The following is a 24768-nucleotide window of genomic DNA, read 5'->3' on the forward strand; positions in this document are numbered from 1 at the left end:
TATCTATTCTGTATGACTTAAAGCAGTTATGACATGGTCTGATTTTCTCACCCAATAAAGGAATATTTCATATATCAGTCTACTCTTCATTCTATCAGAAACAGTTATCACAGCTCGTACATTTTCTTTCTACACATATATGTAAGCATTAAGCCAAATGTAATAATGCCAACATATTAAACAAACAATATTTCTCTCTTATATATAATACATCTATATATACACTGTCAAAGATACTTGTCTTTGAGTGAAGATTTAAGGTGATAGGCAATATAAATAACTGCAACTTGAATCTTTGACCCAGAGTTCAAGCTCATTGTTGTAATATATATATATATATATATAAAAGTTCCCCACTTGCCCCTGTGGGCGGTCATCCTTGGAATCCTTCAAGCTCGGGTCCTCTACCAGAGGCCTGGGAGCTTGAGGGTCCTGCGCAGTATCTTAGGTGTTCCCAGGACTGCGCTCTTCTGGACAGAGATCTCCAATGTTGTTCCTGGGATCTGCAGGAGCCACTCGCCTAGCTTGGGAGTCACCGCACCTAGTGCTCCGATTACCATGGGGACCACCGTTACCTTCACCCTCCACATCCCCTCGAGCTCTTCTCTGAGCCCTTGGTATTTCTCCAGCTTCTCGTGTTCCTTCTTTCTAATGTTGCTGTCATTAGGAACCGCTACATCGATCACTACGGCCGTCTTCTTCTGTTTGTCTACCACAACTATGTCCGGTTGGTTAGCCACCACCATTTTGTCCGTCTGTATCTGGAAGTCCCACAGGATCTTAGCTCGGTCATTCTCCACCACCCTTGGGGGCGTCTCCCATTTTGACCTCGGAACTTCCAGGCCATATTCGGCACAGATGTTTCTGTATACTATGCCGGCCACTTGGTTATGGCGTTCCATGTATGCCCTGCCTGCTAGCATCTTGCACCCTGCTGTTGTGTGCTGGATTGTCTCAGGGGCATCTTTACACAGCCTGCACCTGGGGTCTTGCCTGGTGTGATAGACCCCAGCCTCTATGGATCTTGTACTCAGAGCTTGTTCTTGTGCTGCCATGATTAGTGCCTCTGTGCTGTCTTTCAGTCCAGCTTTGTCCAGCCACTGGTAGGATTTCTGGATATCAGCCACCTCCTCTATCTGCCGGTGGTACATACCGTACAGGGGCCTGTCCTTCCATCATGGTTCCTCGTATCCCTCCTCTTTCTTGGGTTTCTGCTGCCTGAGGTATTCACCAAGCACTTGGTCAGTTGGGGCAATCTTCCCAATGTATTCTTGGATGTTTGTTGTCTCATCCTGGACTGTGGTGCTGACACTCACCAGTCCCCGGCCCCCTTCCTTCCGCTTAGCGTACAGCCTCAGGGTGCTGGACTTGGGGTGAAACCCTCCATGCATGGTAAGGAGCTTTCTTGTCTTTATGTCAGTGGCTTCTATCTCCTCCTTTGGCCAACTTATTATACCAGCTGGGTACCTGATCACGGGCAGGGCGTAGGTGTTGATAGCCCAGATCTTGTTCTTACCGTTCAGCTGACTCCTCAGGACTTGCCTGACCCTCTGCAGGTACTTGGTGGTTGCAGCTTTCCTAGCTGGGGTTGGGACGCGCATCTGTAACCGGAAGGTCGGCGGTTCGATCCCCAGGCTCTCTGTCCTGGTCGTTGTGTCCTTGGGCAAGACACTTTACCCTACTGCCTACTGGTGTTGGCCAGAGGGGCCGATGGCGCGATATGGCAGCCTCGCTTCTATCAGTCTGCCCCAGGGCAGCTGTGGCTACAACCGTAGCTTGCCTCCACCAGTGTGTGAATGCGAGACTGAATTAATAGTGGCATTGTAAAGTGCTTTGGGTGCCTTGAAAAGCGCTATATAAATCCAATCCATTATTATTATTATTATTATTATGGTTCCCATTCCCCTGCAGGAACCCCAAGTACTTGTAACTGTCCTCTATGTCTGCAATGTTGCCTTCTGGTAGCTCGATCCCCTCAGTTCTGACTACCTTCCCTCTCTTTGTTATCATCCGACTACACTTCTCCAGCCCGAATGACATCCCGATGTCATTGCATAGTGTGGATCAGTGAATCAATGTCTCGTTCACTCTTGGCATACAGCTTGATGTCATCCATGTACAGGAGGTGGCTGACAACTGCTCCGTTCCGTAGTCGGTATCCGTAGCCAGTATCTGTAGCCAGTCTTGTCAATGATCTCACTGAGGGGGTTCAGGCCTATGCAGAACAGCAGTGGGGACAGAGCATCTCCTTGGTAGATCCCGCACTTGATGGTGACTTGTGCTATGGGCTTGGAGTTGGCCTCTAGTGTTGTACGCCACATCCCCATTGAATTCCTGATGAAGGCTCTTAGGGTCCTGTTGATCTTGTACAATTCTAGGCATTCCAGTATCCAGCTGTGGGGCATTGAGTCATAGGCCTTCTTGTAATCAATCCAGGTAGTGCACTGGTTGGTCAGCCTGGTCTTGCAGCCTCGGCTGACTGTTCTGTCTACCAGTAGCTGGTGTTTTGCGCCTCTGGTATTCTTGCCAATCCCTTTCTGTGCCCCGCTCATGTATTGACCCATGTGCCTTTTCATCTTAGCCGATATGATGCCTGACAGGAGCTTCCATGTAGTACTGAGGCAGGTTACTGGTCGGTAGTTGGATGGGACCCGTCCCTTCTTGGGGTCCTTGGGGATCAGGACCATCCGACCTTCGGTTAGCCATTCCGGGTGTCTCTCGTCCACTAGCAGCTGGTTCATTTGTGCTGCCAGATGCTCGTGGAGTGCAGTCAGCTTCTTCAGCCAGTAGGCGTGAACCATGTCGGGGCCTGGTGCTGTCCAACTCTTCATACTAGAGACCCTTGCTTGGATGTCTGCCACCATGATGGTTACTGGACCCTGTTCGGGGAGGTTGCTATGGTCTGCCCTCAGATCCACTAGCCACTGAGCATTGCCGTTATGGGTTGCGTCCTTCTCCCATATGCTCTTCCAGTATTGCTCCGTCTCCAGCCTTGGTGGTGCTGTTCTCTTATTGTTCCCTTGCCCCTGAGAGTACACTTTTGCTGGTTCTGTGGAGAACAGCTGGTTATTTTTCTTTTCTGCTAAAAAGAAAATTGGAAGAAGTGAGAGTTCATTGAAAAGAGTACACAGATAGAAAATTAAGTACAATTAAGAAGAAAGAAGAGAAAGAGAAAGAAGAGAAAACCCCAAAAATCATATAATAATAATAAATTTTATTTATAAAGCGCCTTTCAAGACACCCAAGGACACTGTACAATAGGATAAAACACATAATAGAACAATGAAGGACAATAAAACAAAAGCACAAGATAAAATTAATGACAGTGGGAAGAAAAAACTCGCTTTTAACAGGAAGAAATTCCAGGAGAACCAGGCCAAACAGGTCAAACAGGTAGTGGGCAGTATGCAAGGGGTCCTCCAGGGATGGCAGAGGGCAGCCAATGATTTTTTGGGCAGTGTTATTTACCCTTTGTGCAGCCTTCCTGTTGTCAGTCGTGGCCTCTGCATTTTCAAATACCCAGGCAGTAGGAGAGCTGCTCCACTTCTACCACTCCTCACAGTAGAAGGCCAGCAGCAGCTTATGGTGGTGTCATCGGCATACTTGACATCTGAAGGTGGTCCACTTTGGTGGCAAGGATGTCTGGGATTATAGTGTTGAATGCTGAGCTGTAGTCCACAAAGAGCATCCTCACATAACTCTTACTGTTCTCCAGATGGCTCAATGCTCTCTGAAGTGTGATGGTGAAGGTCTCCTCCCAATTCATATCCCCAATACATAATTTCCCCTTGGGATCACAATAAAGTACTTGGATTCTGATTCTGATTCTGATTTGATTTGTAAGCAAAATGGTAGGAGTCAGGACAGGGCCGTATACAGTCTCTAAGGTGCGAAGACACTATCTGTTCAAAACACTTCATGACTACAGATGTGAGGGTTATAGGTCTGTAGTCATTAAGGCTGTCTACACCTCATGTTCCTGGAGGGACAGGGGTGTGTGCCTGGTGCGGGAGAGAAGGAGGGCAGGGGTGTGGGAGAGGGGTCGTCTCAAACTGGGCAAAGAAGGTGTTAAGCTCCTCTCCAAGTGTGAGGCTGCCGTCAGGGGCTGGGTGGCTCTGGCCTTTGATGTTGGAGAGGGCTTGGATGTCTCTCCACACCTGGTGGGGGTAGTCATCTGCCAAGAAGCACACTACCTTCCTTGACATGCTTCCTCATGTTGGCTTTGGCAGTGCTGTACAGAGAACTGTCCATCAGTCTTAAGGCTGAGTTTCAAGTTCTGTTCAGACCTTGATTGTGGTTTGAAAAAAACTCGGATGTTTTTTGTCATGGTCCTGGGTGTTTCCCAGTGTTTTATGTTTGACTTCTATTTCCTGATTATTGGTTATTCAGTTGTTGTTTGTTTTGTTCTCTTGATGCTATTTGTTGTCCGCGTATTTGTGAATTGTGTCTTGTTTCCTGTTTTATTTTGATACTCCCAGTCCTACGTGCAGTGAGTCTAGTTTTGCTTCCCCTTGTCTCGTTATGTATAATTAACCCCAGCTGTGTCTCCCTCCTGTTTCTCATTCCCTGATTGCTCCTGTGTGTATATAAGCCCTGTATTTTCTCCTGATTGTTACTGGTCCGTCTGTGTTCCTCCGACAGTTCTCCCTGATTATCCTTCTTCATGTTCTCGCTGTTGCCTCGTGTTCAGGATTGTTGTTTAGTTCTTAGTTTTCCCCAGTTTAGAAACTACAAGAGTAGTTTCCGTATTTAACCTGTGACTGGAATATTAAAGACTGCCCGTCCTGTGACTAAACAGAGTTTGAAAGGCGGTGAGCCCACTCAACTTCCACTACAACCACCACTACTATTGTCAGCTGCCCAGCCGTCAGCTCAGTCATCTACTCCACTACCCGCTCCACTCCCACCACAACCATCACTTTGGTCACCAGCTCAGTTTCCAGTGTTGTCACCAGTTCTGTCGCCAGCTCAGGCTCCTCAGCTCTGAGCACAAGGTAAGCGGCGGGGCCAGATGCATCACCGACCCTCTGCTGCGGTGCTGTGCTAACCAGCTAGCAGGTGTGTTCACTTCAATTTTCAACGTGTCCCTGGCTAAGTCTGTGGTCCCCACATTCTTCAAGAGATCTACCATCATCCCTGTCCCAAAGAACAAGCAGCCGTCATGCCTGAATGACTACCGGCCAGTTGCACTGACCGCATGGGTGTTGGACTTCCTCACTGGCGGTACTCAGGTGGTGAGGGTGGGTAGCTGCATCTCCAACAGCATCAACATCAGCACGGGAGCGCCACAGGAGTGTGTCCTCTCCTCTCTACTCCCTCTACACTTCAGACTGTGTGGTCACCCAAGGCTCCAATACCATTGTGAAGTTCGCTGACGACACAGTGGAGAGTGTGCAGTCCTCAGTATCTCGGTGTCCACATCTCCTCAGACCTGACATGGTCTGCCCACATTCAGGTCCAGACCAAAAAGGCTGGGCAGCGCCTGTATTACCTCCGACAACTGAGGAAGTTCAGGGTCTCTCCAGTGATCCTCAGGACTTTCTATACAGGCGCTGTGGAGAGCATCCTCACACAGAACATCACATCCTTGTATGGAAACAGCTGTGTCAAGGATAAAAAAGCTCTTCAGAGAGTGATCTGTATGGCAGAACACTGCTGGAGGACAGCTCTCCCTTCCCTTCAGGGCATTTACGTCAGGAGACACTGGACTAGAGCAACTCAGATTTTGCACCCTGCTGTCACTGCCTGGGCAGAGCCAGTGCCCTGCACAGCTCCAGCCAGCTTCGTCGTGGCCAGAGGACTCCGCGCCTGCTGGAGGCTCCAGGGAGTCCATCCAGCCTGCAGCACCACCACCTACGGTTTCCTGCTATTGCCTGCAACGCCACCACCTGCACAATCATTTGCGGCTGCCGAGCTGCCGTCTGGGCCAGTTCTGTTGCCTGGTCCTGGTCTGATCCTGCCTCATCTCCTGCGGCTGCCACGCCGCCACGCTGCTCGGTCTGCACGTCCACTGTGGTTTTCAAGTTGGATTCAGAAGCTTAATTTGTTTAGATTAGATGATTAGATTAGATTAGATTAGATTCGATGAAACGTTATTAATTCCTCGGGTGGGTTCCTCCGGGAAATTCGGTTTCCAGTAGCACAGCACTGACAGAAGTTGCATGTTACAGATACAATAAGGGGAATGAGAGTAAGGACATAAGCATAAATATACTATATATACACATATACACATATATTAATACAGAATATATAATATGGATAAATAGGAATGCACATTTGAGTGAGCATATTGCACAGTGATTATTGCACAGTCGAATATAAGAAAAAAACAAATATTGCACAGTGTAAAAAAGCACTGCAGCTCAGTTGTTCCCACCCTCCCTTGTCTTCCTGTCTCCACTCCCTCTCCCCTCCAGTGAGGAGTTAAACAGTCTGATGGTGTGTGGGACAAAGGAGTTTTTTAGTCTGCTGGTTTGTGACTTTGGGAGAAGTTTGTTGTTTGTATCAGAATATCAGCAGTTCTGTCATTTTACCCAATGGTACCATACCCAACTTTTAGCAGTCCCTCAAGGGTGTCCTATTTCACCATATTTATTCATACTGATCAGTGAAATGTTATTCATGTTAAAAATGCAATGACATTAAGGAACTACAGGTATTGGGTGCAGATTATATCATTAGCAGACAGCACACCAGTATAAACATCAAATTCCAAAAAATGTAACTTCTGGCTTTGAAGACATTCATGTTAGGCAATATTGGGCAGAATTGACCTGACTAAAATAAGTTTACCAAGCTGTATCTATCCAATGCACAAATGCAATTAAATATGTTTATAAAATTAATAAATGCAACAAACTTCAGTTTTTTATTTGGAGAAATAAACCTCCCTACATGGAAAAAAATGATCAAAAATACAAAAGATGGAAACCTGAAAGCTGCTGATTTTGACTGCTTTAAAAATAAACTGGTTAAAATCCTAGATCAAATAATCACGTGACTCACTTTGGCTTTGTATTTCAAATCACCTAGTCAGTAAAGCTGGTGATTTAAATTTTCTTATCACAGACTGTGGTTAACAAGAGTTCGACAGAGAGATACACAAAGATACTTGTAGTTGTTGTACATCCATAAACTTTCACCTCCCAGCACTTAATGTTGAATAATAGGCATGCTCTGTATCATAACATGTACTTGAACTTAGTTACAGTCTATGAAAGTGCTGTAGCCAACACAGTGCAGAGCAGTTACCTAAACTCTACTCCCATCAAAGTTGTTTTGTTAATAGTGTAACATCCTCTCTTAGTTATGCTGCAACAAGCTTTGGCTGCTGGGGGCTTCCCATGATGTGCTGACTATTTCTTCTTCACTCACCTTTTTTATTCACTGTGTGTTCGTACACGACTCTGCATTATTCATCATTAGTTATGCTGATAAATGATGCTGAAAAACTAGTTCATGCATTTATTACTTCTAGGCTGGACTACTGTAATTCCTAAAACCTCCCTGAAAAGCCTTCAGTTAATCCAAAATGCTGCAGCAAGAGTACTGACAGGGACTAGAAAGAGAGAGCAGATTTCTCCTGTATTGGCTTCCCTTCATTGGCTTCTTGTTAAATCCAGAATTGAATTCAAAATCCTGCTCCTTACATACAAGGTCTTGAATAATCAGGCCCCATCTTATCTGAATGACCTTGTAGTACCATATCACCCTGTTAGATCACTTTCCTCTCACACTGCAGGCTTACTTGTTGTTCCTAGAGTATTTAAAAGTAGAAGAGCCTTTTCTGTGGAACCAGCTTCAAGTTTGGATTGGGGAGACAGACACCCTCTCTACTTTGAAGACTTCCTTTCTTTTCCTTTCCTTTCCTTTACCTTTTCCTTTCCTTCAAAGCACTTACTCATAACGGATCATGCGATTATTGGGGTTTTCTCTATCTTCTTTCTATTATTGCAGGGTCTTTACCTTGAGGCAACAGCAGAGCATCTGAGCACTACTTCTAACATTACACAAAGCAAGATTGCTGTCATACTGTCCATAAAGTCCTGGGCTTTGGGGCAAGCCTAAGGGCCTAGCTGCTGGTGAAGATTGTGAGTCCTGCTTTTTCCCTGCGATGAAAATGACATCTCCCTCAGTTTGTCAACATAACATCTGGTACAGGACAGCTGTGATAAAAGACAGAGAGGAAGTTTCTACAAACCGCTGGACCCAATACAGACCTAGCTTAGTCTCGATGGTCTCCCTCACTCATTTTTCCTCAGGGTGAATGTAGCTGTTGATAATGACGTGGACTCTGAAAAGAACAAATTACACTTCTGTAAAACCTTTTACTGGTGTATTTTTTAAAATCTAACATTTCATGTACAGTTTTCTCTCACCATGTTACCAGGCTGCTGATTTTTCTGTAGATGGATGTAAAACAGTTTTAATCAGTTTGTTTATATCATGCTCAGGTTTATGCTAAAAGGTTTATGCTAAAATCTCAAATGCAACATTTAATTTCTAGATAATTCTGATATTTACAATAAATCTGGACCTCTCCAGGTTGTGTGGTTGATCATGCATTGCCTAAAATGAGGAGAACAAAGACTGAGTAGTGAATTATTCAAACTCATGGACTATGAGAGGAACACAGCAACGCAAATAGGGAAAATTGCAGTAGTCCCATCAAGAGGTGATAATAAAATAAATACGAAAATTGAGTGTTGACCAGTCTTTGACAACAAGAGGCTGCAGTGGGACAGAGACATCCAATTTCAATGGGAAGTAAACTGGGATGTCATCAACACAAAAGTGTAAGGAAATATTATATTTCTTGATAATGAATCCCAAAGGTAGCATGTATAATGAGAACAGAGCAGAACCCAAAACAGGCCCCTGTGGTATACCACACAGGGCAGAACAAGAAGAATATTCACTACTGGCAACAGAAAAAGACCTTTTTCACAAATATTATTTAAATTAAATGGTGTCTTTCCGACCAACATGTTGTGATGGACCGTGTCAAAGGCAGCGGCTAAATCTATAAGAGCTAAAACAGCAGAATATTCTGAGTCAACAGTTAAAAGATAATTAAAAACTCTCAGTACTGTCATGGGATTTAAAACCAGACTGGAACACTTCACAAACACAATCAACATCCAAAATGGTCTGAAGTTGCTTAAACGTTTTCCACATGATTTGACTTCAGTAATACAGTATTTGTCTAAAATGTGATTGTCGTAAAGTGGAGCGCAGGTGGAGGAAAACTCACCTAAATGTTCATCTCCTCCACCTAAAGGACCTTTTAGCTTCTTTTAATAATGCTATCAGAGATGCGAGGGCTGCCTATTTCTTACACTTGGTTGCAAATAGCAGAGGTAATCCTAAGGTGCTATTTAACACCATTAGTGGCTTTGTTACTCCTGCTCTTCCAGCGGCCCCGTTTTCTTTCTTTTCTGCTTGCAAAGATGAAGAATGTAAGAATGAACTTTTCTCATTCAGCACCTGTTATGTCTATCTCCACCTCATCACGCCCTGTCATTTTGGATACTTTCTCTCCTGTTTCACTACCTGAGCTGGCAAAACTAGTGAATTCAGTGAAAGCATCCTCTTGTCCACTTGGCATTGTACCTGCATCATTATGAAAAAATGTCTTCCAGGTTATTGGTCCATCTGTGCTCACTCTAATCAACCCTTCACTGGCGTCTGGTATAGTTCTGGTTTATTTTAAAAATGCTGCTATTCTCTCACTTTTAAAAAAAACCTCAGTTAGACCCCTCTCTTTGGAGCAGCTACAGACTTATCTCTAAATTACCATTAATTGCTAAGCTTCTAGAAAAGGTTGTGGCTAAGCAACTTATAGTGGCTCTGGACAAACATAACATTTGCGATAAGTTTCAGTCCGGCTTTCGCAGAGCTCACTCCACAGAAACAGCCCTTCTTAGGGTCTCAAGTGACATTTTGATGAGTAATGATGCAGGAAAATGTTTGGTCCTACTTATGTTGGACCTAACATCAGCTTTTGACACTGTTGACCACCACATCCTCCTTGAAAGGCTTAAACATTGGGTTGGTGTATCTGGTACTGCCTTGGAGTGGTTCTCCTCATATCTACATTAGAGATGGCACGATACCACTTTTTTATGTCCGATACCGATATCATAAATTTGGATATCTGCCGATACCGATATGAATCCACTATAGTGTGTTTTTTTAATCAATAACACTGTTTTTTTTTTTTATCTTGCTGCATTTTGTATAAGTTCATAGTCAAGTTTAAATAAACAACAACACTAAAGCTATTCTGTTATACCTGTATGTAAAAAATACACTGCACCCAAAATATTTCATAGTTCAGGAATACTGATCAATCTAATAAACTTAAACCTACTCCATCCTCCCTATTCTGGTATTTTAAAGAGTACTTAGCAGAAATATTAAACAACCTAACTAATAGCAAGCAAAAAAAAAATAGGGAACCACCCACCCTCCACCTCATGATTCTTAATCGACGTAATCAACTTTAATTTGATGCAGGTTGGAAAAAAAATGCACAGAAATAAATTATTTTTCAAGAATAATTAAATAGATTCAACATCTTTCTTCAACAGAATTGCAGACTGCACAGATGATATCTTCCCAAAGGAAAAAGTACTATAGTTTACTAGGGTATATTAGACTTAATAGTTACTATATACAGTAATGGACTTCTATATATTTTACATCAGATTAAAACTTTGGGTGTAAGATTCAGATAATTATTTATTAAAAGCTAGACATTTTAAATGAGAATAAGAAAGAAAAGTATGTCTTTGTGCCCCCTTTTCCCTGTTAATGCCCTATCGGCCCCCCTAGCTAAACTTTGCTAGATCCTCCCCTGCACAGTTACCAGCCGTCAGCTGCATAGAAAATGATCCTGGTGTAGAAAGTAATATTAAATAAATTCTAACAACAGCGTATCGAGGTTAAACGTGCTGCTGTTATTCAGCCGCTGGTTTCCTCTTTCTGGTGCAAAGTGGGCCAAAAACAAACAAGAGAGACGGACTCGCAACAGAAAAGCCGATCAGCTGATCATTGATCAGTTTCATGATTGAAGTAGCAGCAGGAGAGGGAGGGAGAGAGAAGAGGCAGTCGCTCCATAAATCGGTTGTTAAACTTAACGATGGAATGCTTTACAAACATTTAGAGATGAACTTACACACTTGCTTTACTTCTCTCTGGGATAACTTCCTCGGAGATGAAATGCTGGTTTGGTAGCGAGGCTACAAATACACACAGCCGCTCTATCACATGATGCATACTGCTCTGACATGCCACGGTTATGAGCCGAGTTACGCCATGTCGCAAGTTTTGTGAGGTGCTTTTTTGATATTTAATGGATCGGATTACATTTTTTATTTCTCACCGATATCCGATCCAGTAATTTACGTCAGTATCAGACCGATACCGATACGTAATATCAGATCGGTCCATCTCTAATCTACATAACCAATCTTTTTCTGTGGTGGTCTCTGATTTTAGGTCATCCTCTACCTCCCTTACTTGTGGTGTCCCTCAGGGTTCGGTTTTGGGGCCTTTATTGTTCTTAATATATCTTCTCCCCCTCCAGCATATAATGGGCTCTTTTGAGGACATTTCTTATCACTGTTATGCTGATGATATTCAGTTGTACATTTCTTTTAAGCCCCAGGATTTATCTAAGCTTCAGCTTCTAAATGACTGCTTAGATTCCATCAAACGTTGGATGGCTGCAAATTTCCTCCAACTCAACGATGGGAAAACTGAAGTCCTCATATGTGCTCCAGACAGATTTGTATCCCAGATAGTGAAAGCCCTTGGTCCTCTTTCTGTGTATGTTAAATCCTCTATCAGGTGTCACTTTTAGGTGTCACTTTTGACTCGACTCTCACATTGGATGGGCATGTGAAATCTCTGGTTCGGTCTTGTTTTTATCATTTAAGAAATGTGGCTAAGTTCAGCCCTATTTTATCTCGCCCTGAACTGGAGATTGTCAGGGTCCTGGGTCTGAGCGACCCAGGATCCCTGGGCAGTCATGGACTGGTGATATTATATGTATTTTTGGTGTTGCTGCTGCTCTTTTCCATGCTTGTAGATGTGTGTGTGTGTGTGTGTGTGTGTGTATGGGTGCAGGTGTGTACACTGGTTTACAGGTGCCTTCAGGCCTGGTGGGTGTGGCCCTGCTAGGGGACTGGCCACACCCGAAGCTACACACCTGCCGCTGATCAGGGCTCGTCGGGGGAGCTACTTAGGAGAGTCTTGGAGCTCCCACCGACGTGGGATCATTCCATGAGATTCCACGTTAGGCTTCTGCTTAGTTAAGTCTGTGAGTGTATGCCTACTGGAATTAAGTGTCTTGACGGCTGCCTCTGTTATTTTCTCCTCAGGAGGAGCATGGAACATGGAACAGGGCAGCAGGCACAGGGTGTGTGTGGACACACGAGAGTGGAGAGCACGGAGCACGGACTTTTTGGGAAGACACGACACGGGAGTCACGGGAGAGCACGGGGATTTACTGTTATTGTTTCCACACACTGTAAATAAACGCACTGTTTATACACAGAGCACCGCGCCTGGGTCCTCCTTCCCCACATCCCCACGGTCTGCCATGCCAAACCGTGACAGAGATAGCTATACCTGCATTTATTTCCTCACGCTTGGACTATTGTAACTCTTTGTTTATGTGTCTAAGCAAAGGTTCTCTGGATTGTCTGCAGGTTGTGCTAAATGCTGCAGCTAGGCTGTTGACAAAATTCTCCAAGTATTCACATGTGACACCATTGCTATTTCAGCTACACTGGCTTCCTGTTGAATTTAGAGTACATTTTAAGATCCTGGTCTTGACATTTAGAGCCTTGCATAGACTGGAACCATCCTACATCTCCGACCTGCTACAGCCCTATGTCCCCAGCAGGTCCCCGAGGTCATCTGATCGGGGCTTACTTGCTATAAAACAGACTAAGATGAGAACAAAGGGTGACAGAGCTTTTGCCACTGTGACTCCAAGACTGTGGAACTCTCTCCCTCATACATTAAGAACTGTGGACTCGGTAGTTGTTTTTAAAAAACAACTCAAAACTCACCTTTTTAAAACTGTTTTTGGTTAATTTTTTGCCTGTTTTATATTGTCTGTTTTACCCTTTTATTATTTGTTATCTTATGTGCAGCACTTTGTGATTCTGTCTAGAAAAGTGCTATATAAATAAAATTGTATTTATTTATTTATATACAAAGTTCATTACATGACAGCACCAGATCAAGTGTGTGACCGTTTCCATGAGTTGGATCACTCACCCACTGAGTGAAATTAAGAGTTGATAAGGTTCCTTTACTAGTGGTCCAGTCTCAGAAAAAACATATATGTTAAAATAATCAACGATTAAAACATGATCATATCCTAGCACAAGTAAGTCAGCAAAATTAACACAAAAATCCTTGACCCATTTCAGTGGACCATACACCACAGTGTAGACGATTGAAGGAGTTCAGTTCCAGAAGCTGCACTTTAAAGCTGGGGTAGAAAACGGGTAACAGTTGTCGACAGTGAATTTTGGATTTAAATACAGAAGCTAGCCCTCTACCTTTACCAGTGGTCCGGGGAGAGCTGAGAAATGAACATTGGGGGGGAAGAAATTCCAAGAAAGAACTCCTTTGTGGGTGGCTGTAGCTCAGGTGGCAGAGCAGGTCATCCACTAATCAGAAGGTTGGTGGTTCGATCCCAGGCTGCCTCCTGGCTACATGCCAAGGAGGCATCCTGGGCAAGATACTAACCCCATGTTTGCCTACTGGTGGTGGTCAGAGGGCCTGGTGGCGCCAGTGTCCAGCAGCCTCACCTCTGTCAGTGCGCCCCAGGGCAGCTGTGGCTACAATGTAGCTTGCCATTGCCAGTGTGTGAATGACTGAATGTAGTGTAAAGCGCTTTGGGGTCCTTAGGGACTGAGTAAAGCGCTACACAAATGCAGGCCATTTACCATTTCACCAGGTTGAAGCCAAGTTTCTGTTGGCCCAAGTTGCGCCAACAGAAACTTTCTGCCAAGTTGGGCCAACAAATGCTTTCATAAATCACGGCCAGTGACCTGGTGTCTAACAGCGCTATCCAAAACATGATCAAACTGGTGCTAACAGAAGTGCATCTCAGAAGGCGAAGGTGTCTATGATTTGGGCCACTTCTGTAGGACGACTGCCACTGGAGGCTTCGCAGGAAGACAAAAAGGATTTATCCAGCGATGACATCTGGATACTTACTTGACTCATCTTTTTTAGTGCTTCCAAGGAGGAAAAGTGAATGGTAGGCAGCATAGTCAATCAAGTATGTCCGCCAGTAGTGGAGGAAGGCTTCCTGGCTGATTTCTCAGATCAAATGTTGGCAGTTTAACTGGCTAAAAGCTCAAAGTGTTTGGCTTTCATAGATGAGTGGAGCAGAGCCATCAGGGCAATATGAAAAAAGAAAAATAACAACATCCAGCAGATAGAACCCAGCTTGCTGTGCACACTGACGCCATCTTTATTGAAAAGACATTTCGGGGAGTGTTTTTGCAGAATATTAATAATGAATTTAGCCAAAAATAATTAGCCACAAAGGATTTGCCTGTTTCCCTCGATGCTCACTTAAGTGTTTATTTAAATGAGCGCACCTTAAAGCAGATAACATGTAAGCTAGGGAGGAAATGGCTCATTAATTTGGAACATCATTCTTTACCCTGGCTGGAAAAATAGTTTGCTGCCCACCGTAAAGCTAAAACAGAAGAAAACTGAAGAAAATAAGAACAACCCTAGGTTTCTCTTCAGCACTGTAGCCAGGCTGACAAAAAGTCAGAGCTCTGTTGAGCCAACTATTCCTTTAACGTTAACTAGCAATCAGTTAATCAATTTCTTCACAAATGAAATTTTAACCATTACAGAAAAAATTACTCATAATCATTTCACAGACATAACATTATCTACAGATACTTTAAGTACCAGTGATATTCATTTAGAATCTTTCTCTACAGCTGAGTTAACTTCAGTAATTACTTCCTCCAAACTATCAACGTGTCTTTTAGACCCCATTCCTACAAAACTGCTCAAAGAAGTCATGCCATTAATTAATGCTTGTTACAGCCCTAGCAGGGCCTCCTCTTGAAATTGCCCTTGTGTGGGTGTGGTGTTCTCTCTCTGCCTCCTCCTCTCTTGCTCCTCCCACCCCTCTGTCTTGCTTTCAATCTGCCTCGTTTGGCATCTGGACCCAGTCAGCAATCCCCTCTCTGAGGTTATATGTGCTGGGGAAGAATTGTGTGATGCGGGGTGGTGTTTCCGTGGCTCTACAATGTGTTTTGGGTGATAGAAAGGTCCCATTGCGAGATTGTCCGGGCTGTGATGTGGAAGCAGTGGGGAGAGTAGCTGCTTAAGTGAGTATTGTGGCTTGTGGGCCACAACAGCAGCAGCAGTAGAGCTTACTGCTGCTAGTGACAGGGTGAGCCTTTGGGCCCTTGGAAGGGTCAAATGATCATCATTTGACCCTAGAACTGAAGAAGCTTCTTGGATGAGAGGTGAAACGTCTTCAAGCAACTTAAAGAAGTCCAGATGTTTTTCTTTCCAGGCTCCTTAGACTTGAAATTGATTAGAAATCCCAGTCTACAGTTAATACAATGCAAAATACTACATAATGTACAGTATACAGGTCAACGGATGTTCAGTATGGGTTTTATGTCTTCTAAGAACTGCTCACACTGTCAAGGGAAAACACCTTGCAGTTTTGTCCAAGCTCTTGGGTTCTGTCCACCTGTTCAGAGGTTCTGGTGCTGGATATGTGAAGACTTATCAAAGTGTCTGAAATGTAACATTCCAGTCTCCACTTCAGTTTGCTTGTTGGTCGACTTAGATGATGTCACTACAGAGATGAATACAGCCCACAAGGCTCTCACCGCCCTATGCTTGCCAAGAAGACCGTCCTCATGAACTGGAAAAATTAAAATAATGATAATTCTAACCAATATAGAGACCGTCTGATAGATCATATTAATCTACCAGTAGCCGCGCTGCTCCTAGGTGGGTCTGGGGCAGGCTTGTGGACTTGGGGTTCTGGGGGTGCTCTGCCTCTAGGCTGGGGTTCTGGTTGGGCCTGGGTCCTGGTTAGTGTGTCGACAGGATTGTGAGTGGGTGCATGCACGGGGGCCCTGCCCAGGGGCAGGAGGCCTCTAGTGCATCAGTGGAACTGGGGGGGGGGGGCTCTTTAGCTGGCAAGAGGTTGTTACCATCCTTTGCATGTGGTCTCTGCTCCTAAAGATTCTACTTTGCAGGTGGAGGGTGGGGGATCTGACAGACGTGGAGGATAAACTCAACCTGGGTGTCTATTGTCTTATGTAGTCTGGGAGTTGACTAATTGTTGGGCTGGCTGTTTTTCCTCTGCGGTGGGCTTGGATTGAGTGGCAGCGGAGCCTGCGGGCTTGTCGCAGCTGCCCCCTGTGGCTTCTGCACTGTGGCTACTGGGTAACCTCCCAGCTGTTTTCTAGGTGGGTGGTGCGATTCCCCCTGTGGTGGTCCTCCTTGTGCTCTCATGTTCTGGGGGTCCTCTATATATATATATATGGGTCCAGATCTCCGCCATGCCTGCTTCATGTCCTGGGGGGAGGGCTTTGGCCCCCCACACCCACTGTTAGACACTTACATGGAGAAACCTAATGAATAAAAGCGCGCTCACAACACAGATGTGCACAAAGGTGTGAAAACAGGTACTCAGAGACAGACAGTATCTTGGTTGGCTGCTACATCTAAGCATATCATGCACTATTAATACTGTATGCTGCTCAGTAACACTGAATATTTATTATTTACTGTTGCTTATGCTTATGTTGGTTGTTGCTGTGGTTTCCTGACTGTGTTGTTTTCTTTTCAGCAGGTGATCAAGCAGATTTTCAGTCTATCGTTCTTCTCCTCTATTTTTTTCCTCTCCTTCTGTTAACTCCCTTCCCAGCTTCTCTTTCCGTTTTCTTTCTCTTTCCCTTTTGCTGTGCCTCCCACAGGCTGCTTCTGCTGAAGGTTTGTTCCCTGTAAGAGTTTTCCCACTGTCCCTCGTCTGATTGATTTGTTCTTGTTTTGTCTGTATTATTGTAGGGTTTTTACTTTGCAATATAAAGCACATTGAGGAAATCACTGTAGTGATTTAGCACTGCATAATATAATAAATAATAATAGTATTTACTTGAATTTAACATTCAGTTCAATTTGAGGGCAGCTTGAATTGAACTGAAGACCACTCATGTCCTCTGCCATTATAGTGAGGCTCACCTTCATGAGGCTGATCTGCGCTGCATGATGTCATCCTGCCTCAGATTATTTTTCCCCATGTTTTCTCTTTTAATCCTCCCTGCAGCTTTTTATCCACAGAGCCAGCCATTTGCCAAACTCTGTCTCCCCCAACACACAAACACACGCGTGCACGCGCACACGCACACACACACACACACACAAGCAATGTGGCAAAGAGATTAACGCATATAAGAATAATATTACTGAAATGTCCAAAAAAAAAAAAAAACCCCTACACAAAACAGACAACAAAAAAGCCAGAGAGAACATATTTTGTAATGAGATTAATGTTAGTCAAATGAGATATAGAGAAGTGATATGATTCTTCCCTGTCAGGACAGTGTGTGAATTGTAAAACTAAGTTCACGACATAGACCATGTCTTGTGTTTGCTGGGGGATAAAGTTAGGACAAGCCACTCTATTCTCCCATTATAGGATGCAGACAGTCTGCCCTCCTGTCAGAAAATAGACTCCAACATCCAAACACATGAACACCAAACTGAAAAAACACAACTACAAATCTGCAATTTATGTTGCTTCTCTAGACATTAGGAATGGTGAACTTTAATGAGACAAAACAAAAGCTGCTTTAAAATGGAAAATAATGAGACTCACCTCACATTAATGCCCTTCTTTGCTCACAGAGCTCAGATCTTTATTTAAAACCACCACGTCTGTTATCTAGCTGCTTAACCTGAGCCCAAAATCCTCACAAAAAGAGAACTGGTGTATGAAATATCTTTCATCTTCTCGAATAGCTGTTCAGTTCCTTCCAGAGCAAATACCATGGCCATATCACTGTGATGGACATATTTAATTATTTCTCTGTGTTCCTTTATTTGGAAATGTACCTTGTAAGCCATTTGACCTCCATTAATAACCAATGAAATTTTACTGGTTGAAGATTTTAATTGGGACTGGTTGTCTTCTGTCTTGCAGTTTCAATCTAAGTATCATTCATTTACTATCATACAACACTGATTTACAAACCTCATTATCCAATCTTTTATTCACAATGGAACATAGAAAACCTGTCAAAGGTTTAAAGTGTGATAGTGTATCATTTTAAGAAAAATTGTTGTTGTAGTAATAGTAATAGTTGTAGTTTGATTTGATGGCAATAACTCATCACAAAAAAGCTGGGAGAGGGCAAGAAAGGCTGGAAATGTAACACCTGGAGGAACATTTTGCAACTAATTGGGTTGACTGTCAAAAGATCAGTAACATGATTAGGAATAAAAAAGAGTGCATTGGAAAGGAAGAGCTTCTAAAAAGTAAAGATGAGCAGAGGTGCACCAATCTGCAAAGAACTATTTCTACAACAACAATTTCACAGTAATGTTTCAGAACACCCTGAATTGGATAAGCAGAAGAAAATAGATTGATATTCCTAAATATAAAATTGTGTCGACTTTCATCAGAAAGTATCATCAAAAAATTCCAAGAATCTGGAAAAAGACAAGACTGAAAATGAATATCGGATACTGGTGAACCCGTGAGGGGTGGCCATCTGCTGCAACAGGTTGGTATCAATCAGTCCTTGATTGATACTTGACTGATTGATACATTGTGACACGGTGGCCTTCTCTCTCACAATTTTGTCCATTCTTGTCCTCACAGTCAGAAATTTTGAAAAGTGCACCATGACTAAGTGAATATGTGTTGAATATATATTTAATTTCTTTTAACACATCTCCATCTCTTATCAGGTTTTTACTTCTTGCTGTTGAAATAACAGGTAATAAGTGTAAGTAGTAGCTATTAAAATGGGCTCTCTCCTGGCCTCATTGAAGGGCATGGGGTCTACTTATATATTTTTTATTCTTATAAATATAGCATATAATTTGGTTAAATGTAAGGGATTAATAGTGGTGGTGGACATGTAGTGTCCTGGAATACAGCTTGATGTCATTTATGCAGAGTAGGTGAATAAGGTTTACTCCAGTCCATATTAGGTATCTGTAGCCAGTCTTGTCAATGATCTCACTGAGGCGGTTCAGGCCTATGCAGAACAGCAGTGGGAACAGAGCATCTCCTTGGTAGATCCCACATTTGATGGTGACTTGTGCTGTGCTGTTGTATGCCACATCTGCACTGAATTCCTGATTAAGGCTCTACAGTTGTAGAGCCATAATCAGGACCATCTTGTACAGTTCTACGCATTCTAGTATCCATGTGTGAGGCATTGAGTCATGAGGCTTTCTTGTAGTTAATCCAGGCAGTGCACAGGTTGGTCAGTCTGGTCTTACAGTATCAAGTGACTGCTCTGTCTGCAGGTAGTTGGTGATTTGCTCCTCCAGTGTTTCTGCCCATTCCTTTCTGGGTCCCGCTCAGATATTGAGCAATGTGCTAGTTCATCTTAGTTGCTATGATGGAGCTTCCATGTGGTGCTGAGGTAGGTTATTGGCTGGTAGTTTGATGGGGCCGATCCCTGCTGAGAATCTTTGGGGAACAGGACTGTCTGGCCTTCCTTTTATCAAAAAATGTTTTGATAAAAGTAAAAAAAAACATTTGGTGCCTAAGTCTCAAAATGGTAATGTCAGGGATGAAGTGATTGACAGATTTTGCGTGTTTTGACATATGTGTTTTAGTATTTTTAGCAACTGTTTTGAGAACTGCATTAGGAATAATTATAATTTCAATCTGCTGTGAGAATTATGCCAAATTGAAAAACTAATCACAAAAGTCTTTCACAGAAGAACATTTTAAACCCCTCCTGCATCGCACAGTTGCCCTAATAGTCCACTCAAAATCCTGAACTGAAAATTAACTGGAGCAAGTAAAGTGGGTTAATGTAGATTTATGAGTTAAACTACAGTTTAAATGAGATAAAGTGATGAGCAAGACCCCTCCAAAGCCTATGATGTAATGACAGCATCTAAATTGTTTCTATTAAACTATGAATTAGAAATCAAATATTCCTTTGCATTTTATTTTATGTTATTCATGTTTCATAATTTCTTTAAATGTAAGTTTCAAATTACATGAATCAATTCTTTCCTTTTTCCCCTCATATGGAATTGTCATGTGTAATTCCCATTGCACCTCCATGATGTTGTCTTTGGGCTCCACATCACGTTAGTGAAGGAGCTCGTTCTCCTGGAGAAAATAATTCATGAACCAAAATCTAGACGGACATTTTGAAGATCATAGATCGCAAATCTCTGACTTCTGCTTTGGGATTAGCATTCATGCACTCTGTAGTTTGAGCAGCTGCTAACATTTAATCATTTTAAAGTACAGATTACCTTGAGCAATATGGGTCATGGTTAGACAATGGGCTTTTTTATCCCTAAGGGCAAAAATCTCTGAGCAGGATTAAGTAACTTACTAAAGGACAGCTTTCCTACTCTGAAGCTATAACAAAAGGCTTAATAAACATCCAAATTTCCTTTCATAAAAATGGATTTCAACAAGATCCATGAGAAAGACTGCAGCTGCTGAATTTGTAACATTAAATCTATGTTTACATAATCCTCACATAGCTGCAAATTTTAAAAAGCTGATAAAGTTTTTGAGGTTTTTAAACATTTAATAGCTTCCAGACAACCTCTGGTTTCCAGTCAATTCACCTCAGCCAAAATACAAAAAAATAGAAATTTTTTGTATCATATAACTTATGATATGCAAAGTCATCTGTGTACACAGTCCAAAGTAAGGCTGGGCTGACCATTGGCATGTTGTCCTAAAGTTCTCATGAAGATCATTTCACAATACAGAAAACATCATTATTTGCATGGAGATTTTTAGTAATTTGTTCAAGGAGTACTATGATGCTTGATGACTAAGGTCGATGTCAAGACTGTTGACATCGACCTTAGACAGCCATGCCCTGTGACCCAGCCCTGTCCGTGACTAAATAGGATAAGCAGAATAAAATAGATGGATTTCTAAGGATTTGGAAGAAAATAAATACTTTAATTAAGCAAATTATTAATTGCAGAATTAACACAAAACAATTGTCATGTAGTAATGTGTCCTGTCAAACTACTGTTCCAAATGTGTAAAAATACTGGCATGATGGCATGATCCTTTCACTATGCGCGCGCGCACACGCACACGCACGCACACACTCGCACACGCACACGCACACACACACACACACACACACACACACACACACACACACACACACACACACACACACACTTACTCTCTTGAGTACCAGTATAAAAAGTGCATTGTTCTCTTTCAGGTGATTAACTTCATCACAAGTAAGTTTATGTGAAACCATCATGTTCCCTGAAACAAATGATTTAAAAAACACTTTTATAACTACTACTACTACTTATAACTACTCTTAGAAACTGACTTTTTTGACTACTGAAAAGACCACACAAAGGCAAAATCAATAATATCAACAAGGAATCACAAAGCACACCCCTATGTACTTACCCGTTGTAAGACTGAAAATGTGAAGCAGAAGGAGGAGGCAGAGGACAAGAGAAGCAGTCATCCTGCTGGGTGCTGCTGCTCACAGCTGAGGATGCTCCATCTGTTATCAGAGCGGAGGATGACAGCAGCATTTCATCTCCCATACTTCACTCTGAGGCAGCTTTGCTCAGCAGCTCGGGTTTAAACTCGGAGGATTACAGCATCTCTCTCTCTCTCTCTCGTTTTTGTTTCTACACCTCACTCTCAGTGCATCTCCATGTCTGCTTCCCTGTTTTGTCTGCCAGAATATTTAACATTCTGTCCTATTTTCTGTTTCCTTGTTCAAGTTGAATGACAGAACAAGCTCTCTCTCTGCTGTGGCTTAATGTATGCTGCTTATCACAATCCAGCATTTGTTTTTTGTTTTTTTTTCTCTGGATAGGTTTATGTGAAAAAGCACAAAAATGTGCTAAAAAAAATCCCATGTAATTAAGCTTTCATGTGTTTCATGTGATGCCAATTAAAACATTAAAACATGTATATATTTTATATTATTTCTCATGGAGGGTTTTTGGCGGGGCAAAAAATATACAAGCAGTATATTAATACTACGTGTGATTTATGCAGAATGTGTGTGGTTGGCTACTAAAAATAGTTTATGGTTGACTGTTCCAACAGCCTAAAGGTTTAGTATCATACAAGGATGCTAGGGGAGAGAGAGCTACTCTGGCTCTGGGATGTATAAAATGTAGAAAGCATTTTCTGTGTTTTAGCATTATATATTACTGAAATTTCTCTGATTATCATCCACTACCGGTCAAACATTTCAGAACATCCCAGTTTTTCCAGGTATTCATTGAAAATTATGCAGTTTAATGTCTCATAAAGTTAACAGCAATGTTTTCATCCTAGATTGGGTGAACAAAAACAATGGCAACTGTGTAAAGTTTTTCTGTTATGCCTGTTTTGTTAATTTTTAAAGCCAGATATCTTTGGGAGAGTTGCCGTCCCATCTCCATCATCATCAGCTTTCCTTGGTAATGTATTAAATGAGCTATTAACAATTTTTAAAAACTCTGTTTTTACATCACATTCAGTTCATTTGAATTCAATTTTATTTATCTAGCGCTAAATGACAACAACAGTCACCTCAAGGCGCTTTATATTGTAAGGTAGACCCTACAATAATAATGTTGGTTGATGTGGTTAGCAAGATGAAACACATCTGTTACAATGACTAAAACTTGTTTACTTGCTAACGTTAGCTGTGTTGCCACACAAAGCACAGTTCGTAGCTGAACTAAGACCAGTGATTTATCCACAATATATATATATGTGGAAATCACCTGAAGAAAAGCTGCCGGTCGCTTAGCTTCACCAGCTTCAGTCACTGTTAACCCTTGTGTTGTCCTTGGGACATTTTTGTCTACTAAAGAGATCTTTTTTCTATCAAAAATGTGTTTATTTTCATCAAATGGTCTGAAAATAACAGAAGTTATTCAGTACTATGCTATGCATGATTGGAAGAAGTTTTAAGTAATTTGATTTATTTATGGGGTTTTTATTGGATTTTATAACACCTGTTGTCCTCGGGGACAAAAATGTCCCCAAAGTGTTGCAAAGGGACATATTTTCACACCATACTGCTTTCAAACATCTTTGATCTTGGATCACTGATGTGTGGGGTCAAGCAAAGGTCATAACCACAACAACAACAACAGGCAGCACAATGAGGAGGCAGGTGCTCTACATCCAATTCAATTGTATTTATACAGCGCCAAATGACAACAACAGTCGCATCACGGTGCTTCATATTGCAAGGTAGACCCTACAATAATACATACACAGAAAGTAGCTCACAAGCCTCCATTGCACTGGAGGACTTTGCACTTGGAGAGGACTCTGTCCATTCCAACACAACATCCCAAGTAAACCGGGGAACTTTGAGATAAAAACATGGGCAGTATGTGATGCCAGGTCCAGCTGTACATGGAACATGCTAGTGTATGATGGCAAACCATCTGGCCTGCAGTCAGGACACGCGAGTTGTCCCTAACATTGCAGAAGGTTTCCAAAAGAAAACAATCACCAGTAACAACTTGTTTACTGTATATGACCCTTGGCCTGCAACTGCAGAAAAGAAAGCTGTCCATGATGGGACCAGTACAGAGGAATAAACCTGAGCTTCCTCCTGCACTTGTGTGAAATATGGACACGGCTTTGTCCTCGTGAAAGTTTGCCTTCACTCAGACCCATGCCCTGGTGTTCCTACCATGCCAAAATATAGAAAACTGTCAGGTAATGAGTTGGAATAAAGTTGAATAAAACCTTGAAACACAGAGATGAATGATATTTTATACTTATTGCTTTATAAATATTCAAACCAGACGGGGTCATTTTTGAGCCCAAAGGACAACAGATGTGAGTATTTTCTGCCAGTAAAATACTTTAAGTAGTTTAAAAACAGCTTCCTAAATTAACTTTGACATATACCCGTCTGTGATAATCTGTTAAAGCAACCAACTCTGGTTGTGAAACGATAATCACAAACTCCTCAGACTTCATTCAAAATGTGGGTGTTTGATGGAGAGTTGCGGTTAGTGAGAGTTTGGAGACAGTTTGGAAGTTTATGAGAGTGAGGAGAGAAAGTCAGGAGAGAATGGAGCCAGCTAAGAAGAGGAGGATGTCCTCCCCTGTGTGGGAACATTTTGATCTTATTCCTCCCAACAAGGTATGTAAATTTCTACAGAAGATGTATTTTCATAATACTGATGGTGCAATACAATTTATGTTAAGCTGTCTTTACTTTTGTACATGGTGAAGTGTTTGCTATGTGCCAGGGAGCTGGGATATAACAACAACACCTCATCCATGCTTAGGCACTACAGAGCTTTGCATGAGAATAAGGGGAACACCGATTGTGGAGCAAGACCAGGTGAGCCATAAAATGCAATGATAATATAGCATGCAGTAATGTTACTAAATGATATAACAATATTATACAACTGTAATAAGTTACGTGTGTGATATTTATATTTGTGCTTTGTTTTTATTGTCTTTCCTCAGGAGAACAATCTCAAATAGATGAAGACCTGGTTAGCATG

The 24768-nt window shown here is 42.4% G+C and overlaps 1 protein-coding gene across 4 annotated transcripts in view; it reads right to left on the reverse strand.

The window, feature by feature from the left end:
- Positions 1 to 22023, reverse strand: part of igsf21b (immunoglobin superfamily, member 21b) — a 56730-nt gene extending 34707 nt beyond the window's left edge. For 2 of the 4 annotated variants that reach the window (XM_084916371.1, XM_084916370.1), the window contains exons 1-2: positions 21686 to 22021; positions 8223 to 8296 (exon numbers count right to left, since the gene is read on the reverse strand). Coding sequence is in view for 1 of the 4 variants with exons in the window: in XM_084916368.1 (XP_084772494.1) it covers positions 21686 to 21746 (61 nt within the window). In the remaining 3 variants the exon portion in view is untranslated. Of the gene's footprint in view, positions 1 to 8222; positions 8297 to 21685 lie in introns of all 4 variants that reach the window. The other 2 variants (XR_014798857.1, XM_084916368.1) reach the window with 1 other exon arrangement.
- Positions 22024 to 24768: the final 2745 nt, after the last annotated feature.

Source organism: Perissodus microlepis, chromosome 20, assembly GCF_051167445.1.
Source record: "Perissodus microlepis isolate ML-2025 ecotype Zambia chromosome 20, ASM5116744v1, whole genome shotgun sequence".
Taxonomy (NCBI): domain Eukaryota; kingdom Metazoa; phylum Chordata; class Actinopteri; order Cichliformes; family Cichlidae; genus Perissodus; species Perissodus microlepis.